Source organism: Hyaena hyaena, unplaced genomic scaffold, assembly GCF_003009895.1.
Source record: "Hyaena hyaena isolate Hyena2069 unplaced genomic scaffold, ASM300989v1 scaffold_92, whole genome shotgun sequence".
In the NCBI taxonomy this organism is placed as follows: domain Eukaryota; kingdom Metazoa; phylum Chordata; class Mammalia; order Carnivora; family Hyaenidae; genus Hyaena; species Hyaena hyaena.
The window spans coordinates 953,580-965,079 of record NW_024080723.1 but is presented as its reverse complement, the minus strand read 5'-3'; the positions used below and the strand labels follow the sequence as shown (position 1 = coordinate 965,079).

The 11,500-nt window shown below is 41.1% G+C and overlaps 1 protein-coding gene across 3 annotated transcripts; it reads left to right on the top strand.

Annotated features, from left to right (window-relative positions):
• The first annotated feature begins 2,910 nt into the window (after positions 1-2,910).
• LOC120233463 (serine protease 58-like) lies at positions 2,911-10,948 on the top strand. 3 transcript variants are annotated; one of them, XM_039234715.1, is made up of 6 exons: positions 7,556-7,704; positions 8,060-8,138; positions 8,670-8,850; positions 9,293-9,546; positions 10,162-10,310; positions 10,690-10,948. In XM_039234715.1, exons 2-6 carry the CDS (start codon positions 8,081-8,083, stop codon positions 10,837-10,839), a joined length of 792 nt encoding a protein of 263 aa, XP_039090646.1. In that variant the 5' UTR covers positions 7,556-7,704; positions 8,060-8,080; the 3' UTR covers positions 10,840-10,948. The 3 variants fall into 3 exon arrangements, with proteins under 3 accessions (XP_039090648.1, XP_039090647.1, XP_039090646.1); XM_039234717.1 differs by lacking the exons at positions 7,556-7,704; positions 8,060-8,138 and adding an exon at positions 2,911-3,141; XM_039234716.1 differs by lacking the exon at positions 8,060-8,138 and having other exon boundaries at positions 7,555-7,704.
• The last annotated feature ends 552 nt before the right edge of the window (positions 10,949-11,500 follow it).

The window sequence follows — 11,500 nt, the reverse complement described above, 5'->3', positions numbered from 1 at the left end:
GCAAATGACATATCAGATAAAGGGTTAATATCCAGAATCTATAAGGAACTCACCAAACTACACGCCCGAAAAACAAACAACCCAGTGAAGAAATGGGCAGAAGACATGAACAGACACTTCTCCAAAGAGGACATCCAGATGGCCAACAGACACATGAAACGATGCTCAGCATCCCTCCTCATCAGGGAAATACAAATCAAAACCACACTGAGATACCACCTCACGCCAGTCAGAGTGGCTAAAATGAGCAAATCAGAGAACTCTAGATGCTGGCGAGGATGTGGAGAAACGGGCACCCTCCTACACTGTTGGTGGGAATGTAAACTGGTACAGCCCCTCTGGAAAACAGTGTGGAGGTTCCTCAGGAAACTAACAATAGAACTCCCTTATGACCCAGCAATAGCACTGCTAGGAATTTACCCAAGGGATATAGAAATGCTGAGGCATAGGAGCACATGTACCCCAATGTTCATAGCAGCACTCTCAACAATAGCCAAAACATGGAAAGAGCCTAAGTGTCCATCAACGGATGAATGGATCAAGAAGATGTGGTTTATCTATACGATGGAATACTACATGGCAATGAGAAAGAATGAAATCTGGCCATGTGTAGCAACATGGATGGACCTTGAGGGTGTTATACTGAGCGAAATAAGTCAGCCAGAGAAGGACAAATATCACATGTTTGCATGTATAGGAGGATTAGGAGGAACTTAACTGAGGATCATGGGGGAGAAGATGGGGGGAAATGGTGGGGGAAGGGGAGAGAGGCAAACCATGAGAGACTCTTGAATGCTGAGAAACAAACTGAGGACTGATGGATGTGGGGGGTAGGGAGGAGATGGGCATGGAGGAGGGCACTTGTGGGGATGAGCACTGGGTGTTATATGGAAACCAATTTGACAATAAACTGTAAAAAAAAAAAAGCCCATTTAAGATGAGGGTCCACTTCTAAGCACCATTAAATATGGCAATAGCCATATCTTACAAATTTTCAAGAGAAAGGCTGAAAATATTTAAATTTATGACTCAATGCTTTAAAAACAAGCAATTCCATTTTAAGAGGCTCAAAACACTACCAGTTACCACTGTAAAATGTGAGAGATTAAATATATGTGCTCAATTCACGTTAGGGGAGGAGAGAGAGCAAACGTGCTGAGAACCCTGGAGTGGTGTCCTTCATGGGCTGACTTCCACCTCACATACACTGTTCCATGGGACATTTAGTGCCATCAGTCATCTCTGATCCACTTATAGAAACTTTTCCCTAATTTGCTCCAGAGTGAATACTCCACACTTGAATTCATACTTGCTGGGATAGATGGAAAAATCAATCTTAGGGCAATTATAACAATAACAGTAATGAACTTATGTTGAGAGGCACTATATAGTCTTTCACTTAACAAATTATCTACTGAATGCCTGCTATGTGCTAGAATTATGCTTTTATGATGTGTTAGGCACCTTGTAGCCTTTGGAAATAAATTAGGTTTTTAAAAAAGAAAAAAAGCCTGTCCTTATGGAAATTAGATTCATCGGGGAGAAATATAATGAATTAAGTATATTAAGTTACACTTAATAAGTACTATTAGTGGATGATGATAAATGCTATGGAGAAAACTAAAGTGAGAAAGAATAATTTCTCTGGTTCTCCAGCATATAATTGGAATGGAATATTTGGTAACTGGCAGAACCTCCACATTGATTTCTTTTTTTTAATGTTTATTCTTTTTTCTTTTTAAAAAACACTTTAATATTTATTTTTGAGAGACAGAGTGTGAGCGGGGGAAGGGCAGAGAGAGGGAGAGAGAGAGAGAGGAAGACACAGAATCGGAAGGCTCCAGGCTCTGAGCTGTCAGCACAGAGCCTAATGTGGGGCTTGAACTCATAAACCATGAGATAATGACCTGAGCTAAAGTCAGACACTTAAGCAACTGAGCCAGCCAGGTGCCCCATGATTTCTTGTACTGTGGGATAAAAGTTGTATTAGTGAGGAAGACAGAATATCTAAAACTGATTTGCACCTTCACATGATAGTAACTAAAAGCTATTGTTCATGTCCTGGGGGAAATGGCAGAGTTTTATGCTACTGTTTAAAACCTAAAGAATACAGGGTAATGGCCCTCATTTATCACCATTTAATTCACCAGTCTGGCCCTTACCAAAATGTCTCATCCTGAGGAATAATAAAGTCAACCAAACAGTTGCCTTGATTGTAGTTACCACACCAGATGTAACATCTCTGCTGTAACAAATTAATATGGCTTCAGGTACCCTGCACTGATTAGCAAATACATTCATTTCTATTGCTATTGAGGAACAGGAACAGAAGTATATGAATGAGACAGAATGAGACAGAGACATTTACAGTCTTGACAAGGGTTAAATATTTTGCCCTCTGTCACAATATAACCCAAGGAACCTGGACTGCCTGGACATTCTGCATATCATCACAATGATCCACTATACTGAAGGTACCATGTGTGGTAGTTTTTAAGTATGCTTACAAATTTTTTGATATTTCTTCCTTCAAGAGAAAGAAATTAATGCCTGTCCCCTTGAGTGTGGGCTGACCTTAGTGACTTACTTCTAACAAATAAAATATCGCCAAAGTGATGATATGTAACTTCTAATATATTACAGCTTTATTCTTTGTTCTCTCTTGGATCACTTTACTGTGAAGGAGGTCAGGTACCATATGATAAGGATACTGAAGCAGCCCTTTCAAAAAAAAATTTTTTTAATGTTTTATTTCCGAGAGAGAGAGAAACAGTGTGAGCAGGGGAGGGTCAGAGAGAGAGGGAGACACAGAATCAAAACAGGCTCCAGGCTCTGAGCTAGCTGCCAGCACAGAGCCCGACGCGAGGCTTGAACCCACAAACCGCAAGATCATGACCTGAGCAGAAGTCAGACGCTCAACCGACTGAGCTACCCAGGTGCCCCTGAAGCAGCCCTTTCAAAGAGATTCATATGGAAAGGAACTGAGGCTTGCTGTTAAAAGCCATGTGAATGAGCCATCTCAGAAGCAGATCTTCCAGCCCCAGTCAAGCCTTCAGATGACTGCAGCCCTGGACAGCATCTTGCTTAAAACTTCATGAGAGACCTTAAGCCATACTGCCTGGCAGATCTATGCTGTTAGAGGTATCTATGATGGGAAAAGACACTTTATAGAATTTACAGCAAGCCCTAATAAGAGAATCACTATGTATACTTCAGAGTTCTGTAATAATGTTATACCATCTGCAGCAGACATCATTAAAAGTATAGTTCTTGATGTGCTACTAGGCCTTGGTAGAGATGGAACATCTGATCTTGGGACATACGGTGGCTATGCAGCCACAGCTGTTCATTACAGGGTATGTTCTGTCAGATCTCCTAAGTCATAGTCATGTGAGCCCAATAGAAGTCCACAGTGAGATGGAAATGGTACTTTTAGGGTTAGTCATGAACAGGGACAGAGGTCAAGTTAGCTGCATATCTAGTGGCTTAGACTCCTGTTTCCCTCACCACTATGGCACCATTGCCTCTCTTTCAGTTTACAGTCATGTTGGGGTTTTTTTGGTGGGGGAAGAGGGGTGGGTAGAAAGGAGGACAGGCAAGTCCCTATGATTACTTCATGGAAAAGAAAAAAACCTGTTTTGATATACAGATGGGTCAGCTTGGTATATGGCAAAACCAGAAATGAACCACTATATTATAATCCCTATTCAGAGATGGCCCTAGAGGATAGCAGTGTTTGGAAGAGTGTTGGTGGTACACCTGGTCATCTACATTGTATGGAAATAAAAGTAGCCTAAAATTAAAATATAAGACTCCTGTGATGAATAGTGTAGCTGCTTAGTCATGGGTTTGGAAGAAAGATTAAAAAATTAGGAATAAGTAAGTCTAGGGAAGAGGCATGTAGCTAGATCTACAGGAGTTCATTCTTCCAGCTGCTGGAAGTATGGCAGGACTCCTATCCAGAATATATTAAAAACCATGGGGGCACCTGGGTGGCTCAGTCAGTTAAGCAGAATATATTAAAAACCTTTCACATCTCAATTATAAGGAATGATTCAATCCAATTTTAAAATGGGCAAAAGATTTGAACAGACACTTTATCAAAGAGGATATATGGATGGCAAATTAGCACATGAAAAAATGTTCAAAATCATTAGTCATAAAGGAAATGAAACGCTTTCACAGAAGAATAGCTGAAATTAAAAGGACTGAACACACTGTACACTTAAAATTAATACAATGTTATATGTCAATTATATCTCAATTAAAATTTTTTTTTAAAAAAGACTGAGTATACCAATATTGGTGAAGATATAGAGGAACTGTAACTCTTTCACCTCTGGTGAGAATATAAAATATTGGAAAACAATTTGGTGGTTTCTTTAAAAGTTAAATGTGCACTTACTATATATGATCCATCTATTTCACCTCTAGTTATTAACCCAAGAGAAGAGGAAGCTTATGTTTACATAAAGACATATATGCTTACATAAAGAACCACATATATTAAGTCTTTAATTGTATATATGTTTTAATTATATAATGCAAAACTGCAAACAACCCAAATATCAATCAATAGGTAAACAATTTTTTTTTTGTTTTGTGTTGGTATATCAACACAATGGAATACTATTCAGCAGTAAAAATAAATGAACTCTAGAGTCACACAATAGCATGTATGAATCCAAACTAATTATACTGAGTGAAAGTAGCTAGATCAAAAAAGACTGTGGTGTAATGATTATATTTATCTAATATTCTAAAAAATACAAATTAACTTACAGTGACAGAGGGAGATTAGTGGTTGCCTGATGATAGCATGTTAGGTTGGAGAGAAAGAGGAGGAGTTAGAAAAGGGCTTAAGAAATCTTTTGGGAATATGCACATTAATTTTAAATATGTGAAATTGAGTGTATGTCATTATATTAAACTTTTAAAAGAAAAAAGATTAAATCTCATGTCAGTGATGTCTAGTACCGGATCCTTGGTATCAAAGACCATAATCTGGAAATGCTTTTCCCATTAACACTCAAGGAAGTGACCTGAGGCAAGCCAAGGAGCTTAGATTATCTTTAGGTCAGGTCAGTGTGGAAGGCTGTTGGGAGTTTTAAGTCAGGAGATAGGTGATATTCACTTGTTCATCCCAAGAAAGTGTATGTCCAGGTAAATGGAGCTTCTTAAGTCTGAGATTATCCAGAAGCATGTGAAGGTCTGATAGGATGAGCTATGAGTGTGGAAGGGTCAGACCCAGATTAGGCAGAACTGGGTTTGGGCACTCAAGTAGAGCTACATTAATCCAGGAGATGTCTCAGAAGACCCAAACTCTGACCCTTTGACATCCAAGCCTAAGCCACTTAGCAAGGGTTGTAGGCAAGAGCAGACTCCCTGACAAGAGGTGGAGTTAGGTAGATGCCCCCAAATATGAATGTTCAGTGAGCCAAAGAATGAAAGGAAGCATGTAGGGAAATGATCAATGTGAAGAATACTGAAGAGGGTCCCCTGGGTGGCTCAGTTGGTTGAGGTTCCGACTTTGGCTCAGGTCATGACCTCACAGTTTGTGGGTTCGAGCCCCGTATCGGGCCCTGTGCTGACAGCCAGCTCAGAGCCTGGAGCCTGCTTCAGATTCTGTGTCTCCCTCTCTCTCTGCCCGTCCCCTTGCTTGCTCTCTTTGTCTCTCTCAAAAATAAATAAACATTAAACAAATTTAAAAAGAATACTGAATAAGCTAGCTGGCCCAGAGTGAAAAGTCTATAGTACATAAGAGGGAAAAATAATGTACCAGGGAACACTTTGGTGGGAGAAACAGTGGACACAAACTGGAATCTGAGGGCTTCTTAAAACCCAGTCTGAACAAGTGGAGCTCAGTGGGTGCCAGACAGGAATTAGCACATATAAGGAAGAAAGTCTTACTCTTCAGTATAGTGAGGGGTATAGTCAGATCAGAGGATGGATAAGAATCCTTTCTTATATGAACCCAGCAAGAATAGCCAAGGACTAATAGCCAATCAGAAGAATATATTCAAAGCAAGGCCACTGTTTGACAAAATGCCAGGGGAAGGAGCCAGTCCTTACTCACCAGTAGGGACACAGAGACCATAGAAGAATGAAAGTCCAGGGATTTTGCCCAAGAGCCAAGGAGAAGAATATATCCAGGTCAAAGCAGAAACTGGTGCCTATGGGGTGCTGATGGGAGATGTTCAGGTGGGGCCAAGCTAAGAGGCCTAAAAGCCATTGATTACAGCCAATTTTAAAAGAGGTTAGGACATACAGACACTAAAGTTGGTCAGAGAGAAATGAGACATTTACCAACAGATCTCTCAAGGACAAAGGCTACTTTTGAGATTGCCCAGGAACTCTGACTCTGCCCATTATGTCATATTCCTACAGAGTCATGGATTAATACCAGATTACTGGTATTGGGCCTTGGCAGCTAAGCAGAGGAGTTTAGACATGAAGTAATGGGCACTAGGAACCACTGCAAGTTTTAAGCAAGAGTACAACAAATGAAAAAGAAAATCAATCTGGCAAACTGGATAGAGAAAGAGAGAGCTTGTTAAGGAAGTACAGTTTGAAAGCTATTACAGCAACTAAGGACTTTATGGTGAGGACAGCAGCTGTGAGAAAAGGAGTTGCTGTCAGTGAGGTGGGAGATGAAGCCAGATTGCAGGAGATTAACAAGGTGATGAGTTGGTTGCCTGTATGTGGCCTACTGTAACAAAAACCACAACTATAGATGGATAGCTATGTAATAACACAAATATAGTAAAGTGTTAGCTGAAGAAAATAGGTGGTAGTGATGTAGTATTCATGGTATAGTGCTTTTAAATTTTTTGTTTGTTTGAAAATTTACACGATAAAATGACAAGAAAAAAAATGGCCAAAAACTATTCCCCTTCTTCTATCTGTGCCCTTATAATAAGATTTTATAGATTCTCCCATCAAAACAGTGGACTCTTTTCTACCCTGTGAATCTGAGTTGGCCACGCAACTTGATTTGGTCAGTGGGACATTAGCAAATGTGACATAGGCACAGGTTTGAAGATTTGGGCATTGGGGTTTACCATTTTTCTGATATTGGGAAACTTGCAACTGCTATCATATAGATTATCCTGGACTAGCCTGTTGTATGATAGACACATGGCCTAGTTACCCTCATCACTCTAAAGCTGACAACGAGCCAAGCACTAGACATGTTTGTGGGACCATTGACTCCCAGCTGATCACAGATGCATCAATGAGCCTCGCTGAGAGAAGAGCTGTCCAGCTAAGCCCATCCCAAATTGGCAACCCACAGTATTGTAAACAAATAATTGACTCTCATTTTAAGCCACTAAGTTTTAAGAAATTGTCTATGCAGCAAAAGCCAACTGATGCATTCTTTTTAGTATGCCTTTGATTCTATTCCAAGGGAACACCATACTGAGCCCTGTCTGCCTCTACTTGGCTCTGCAAAGTTTCAGGGAGGGTCCAGTGGTATCTAGGGGTTAGAGGGAGGGTGACATAGTATGGGGACAGTGTGACATGAGAGGATGCCATGGGGTGGAGCCAGTGTGACATTAGGGCAAGAGTCAATGTGACATGGGGGAAGACTCAGCTTGTTAGATGAGAGGGATCTGTAGCTCAGAGAGGAGGGAGTTTATTTTGAAGTTGAGGGCCAGTAAATGTCACATGGAAAGGTGAAGATCAGCCACACTAAGTGGACAGGTAAGTAAATGTAAGGGAACCAGGGAGCTGGAGTATTACTGGAGACAGTGGAATAAGGCAGACACACCTGGCCAGTTGAGATTTCTCTTTGTTAATAAAGTATAGCAAAGCTCTTGGCTTATATGCCATCCCTCAGTGGTCAGGCATTTCACCTTGGAGAAATTTGCCATACTACAATGGGAGGACAGACACTTTAGAGAGATGGGGTCTGATCTGGCTATATTTCCTCCCTTTGATGGCATCCTACTTGGTACAGAGAACTTTGCTCCTTTGAATGTCCCCACCCCTCCTTAATATTTCTCCCTTTGCAAAGCTTCCAGGAGATCAGGCTTATTGTAGTTCACTCCCTTCCCAGATCTTCTTACTAAAAGAGAGCATGGAGATCACAGATATGAACCGCCTCTTTCTAGTCTTCAGCATTCTGACAGTGACTGGTGAGTGCAGGTTTCTGTTTTGGCTTAAATTTTGAAAAGGTCATATTGGAGGAAAGTGTAGGAAATGGGTCTAGATAAGGTAGGCAGAGAATACATTACTTAGATAAAGATTTAGGACCCCAGCGATTGGAAGTTTCCTAGAACACTTAGAGATATCGACAGCCCACTGATTTTCCTCTGGCTCCATGGCACAAGAGAAGATTCTGACTGAGATAATAAGACTTGACACAAAGGATGGTGGGTGTTGGCAAAAGAATGTGATTTTGCTATACAGCTAGGAAGAAAGGTTGAAGAAAATAGAGAAATATCAAGAGGAAGGAAGGCAGGAGAAGAGGAGTGAATAAGGAGGATACAAATTCAGAAGAATGTCTACAGGAAAATTAACAGAAGGACCCTGAATGGTCCAATAACACCTCCTATATCAATAACACATTGACCATTTCAACCACTTTCACATAAAATATTTCAAACTTTTATCCTCTGGAATGTCTGCACCTATCTCTAAAATTCTGCTCTCCTTTCCCCTGACAGTGGTAACAGCAATCATTGTAATACCAACACCAACACAAGTAAAATTAGCCCAGCAGTTCAACCAGATGAGCATTAAAACTGCACCAACCTTTTTGGTTTTCCTGAATTCAGAATATAAGCCTTGTTTGGGGACCCTGATCCACAAACAGTGGGTTCTCACTGCAGCCCACTGCTTCTTACCGTGAGTAATAGGGGTCTCAGAAGGAGAAGTGGTCCCCCTTAGTCAATGAGATTGCTAAGGGGGTACTGAGGCTCAGCCCTGAAGAGACTTGCCCAGTGGCTCTCAAGCCTGACAAGTTCTTGGAAGGAGGCAGGAAGTAGATCTAGGTGGTTAGGAGTTAGATTTGTGGGTGAGACAATGTAGACTGAGGGAATTGGGGAAGCCCAGGGCTAGGGGATGAATCAACTGGAATAAAAAGGCTATATACAATGTGGTACAGATCAAAGAATTATAGAACTGCAGTAGCAATTAATTGCTCATTTGCCAGACAAGGGATGGAAGTCTTGACAAATTGTGGAAGGAACTCCTGCAAAGTCACAAAGCAAGCTGGGGGAGAAAAGATACAAGTTGAATAATAGAAAAACATCTTCTTCTACTAATAATCCTTCATGGCCTTTTCCAGATTTCTTGAAATAAACATTGCTGCTTCAAAAGAGAATTTCCAAAACAAGATGGGAAACTTAAGACCCATGCTTACTGTCCAACACCCAGATTTTACTCGGGATTCTGCTGAGCATGACCTCATGCTCGTCAAGCTGAATCATCCCCTAGATCTCCAGGATCAGGTCAAACTGGTGATTCTACCCAATACCACAAATGACAGAAGAGGGGAAAAGTGCACTGTCTCTGGCTGGGGCTGGGAATGGAAGAATTCCAGTGAGTAACCTCCCAAGACAGACTCTTAATGCTCCTTGAGTACCCAACCAAAGAGGATTATTGTACAACTATTACTATAGATTATGAGAGCTGGAAGAGCCCTGAGAACTTATAATATCTCAACCTCTAGTTTTATTCATTTGGAAATTGAGGCCCAAATTGGTAACATAGCTGTTAATGGAATCCAGTGTTCTTGCCTCATTCATCACCCAGGTGAAGGTTAAAGGGCATCTGGGTGAGTAAGGGATTGGCAGGTAATCCTACTGGTGATGCTGAGTGTGGCTCATTCATTAGAAACTTACCGACAAGCATTCACCAATAAAAGTATGTACACACAAGCCCAAGGCATGCAGTTTACAACACTGGGACCAGACCTGGTTTATTCATTTCATTATTTTTTCTTCTCTGGTTCCTTTTCATGTTGGCTTTTACTTTCACTGAATGATTGAGAGATTAATAACAGAAAAGAGGGAGGGAAGGGGAGAAGAAAGAAAGATAAATATGTGAAGAATCAAAGAGAAACAAAGCCTCTTCTCTCTCTCTCTCTCTCTCTCTCCCTCTGTGTATATGTGTGTGTGTGTGTGTGCACATGTGTCTGCACACTCATGTGCTCAGATACAGAACCTGATATACAAATAAACCAGACTGTCTTTTGGTTTTCTAATGATGGCTGCCAAGAGTCCCCTGTAAGACAAATTCTTATTAAAATCACAGAAAACATGTTCTGTGCGGGATCATCTCTGGAGAATATACACTCATGTAAGGTAACTGTTTTCCCTCTGCCCCATTTGGGTTTGGGGCTGTTTTGGGGTCCACATATCTCCCTCAACCTTTCTAATTTCCTGTCTCTACATTCAAGAAGAGATCAAGGTATATGGGATCCAGGAAGGACTGTGTCCTTCCAATAATGAATGAACTTAGATGCCAGGGTGGTAACATCTCAAAGTGTTCTTATTTCTTTATAACTGACTCTGATGTGGCCTAGGAGTGATTGGGTGGGCCCAAGATGTCCACCAGACATTTTCCCCAGTCCTTATCACCTAAGTCTTTCTATTCTGGGCCCTCCCTCCCCATTAGGGACTTGACACTAGGTCATCTTTGTTTTGGCCATCCTGTCTAACCTATCTGTCCTTTTTCTAACAGGAATTAGATGCTGTCCCAATCCTGTGCCAAAATCAGCTCCATGGGATCCTATCTTGGTCAGCAGGGTGTATTTTGAAAGGTGATATTGGCTACTACACCAAGGTTTCCCACTATACAGACTGGATCCGCAAAGTCATCCACAGCAACTGAGCTCTCTGTTCCCTCTCCCAGTGGCCTCAGAACTGGGTCTACCATCCTTGACCTTCTTTTCCCTCTAGCCTCAGAACAAGATGGGAATAGAGCCTTTGGTTATAAGAAATTTTCTGTCCCTTCTGGTTTTTTGACTTCTCTTATCCTTTCTCAATCCTAGCCTGAACGATCATCAAAGGATTTGAGCTGGATAACATTCTCCTAAAAAAGCTATCTTCTTACCACATTTTCCCCTCCTCCAAGTTCTTACTCACCTATTATGATTTCCTCAGACTTTTATGGAAAAGTTCTCCAGCCTCTACCCTCCAGAAGACATATGGGTATCAGAAATGTGGTGGTGAGATTGTGGCACCTCTAGGGTGACTCCTTTGTCTGACATCACTTAATTCTGAGTCAAGCCTGTGTCCTCTCACTCCATCATATTTAATAAGGCTCAGTAAATGCTGCAATGTTAAGTAGGCTGCTGGCAAATAACTGTTAAAAATAAAGGTTAGAATTTTATGCTAACAAGAACTATAAGGGTTTCAGAAAGGGTTAGGAGATAAAGCAGAAGGGGGTGCAGAGAGGAGTTAAATGGGTCAGATCTCCTGACAGATCTTTCCTAATGCTAAGCACAGAAAAATAAGGTAGATGGCTAGAAAGAGAATGCTAAAAGGATAAT

What these genes read in the sequence shown, in the direction of transcription:
- LOC120233463 (XM_039234715.1), top strand. Translation starts at nt 8,081, where the DNA reads ATGGAGATCACAGATATGAACCGCCTCTTTCTAGTCTTCAGCATTCTG. An exon ending in CAGCATTCTGACAGTGACTG is followed by an intron (nt 8,139 to 8,669) that starts GTGAGTGCAGGT and finishes TTCCCCTGACAG; the next exon opens with TGGTAACAGCAATCATTGTA. An exon ending in GCAGCCCACTGCTTCTTACC is followed by an intron (nt 8,851 to 9,292) that starts GTGAGTAATAGG and finishes GGCCTTTTCCAG; the next exon opens with ATTTCTTGAAATAAACATTG.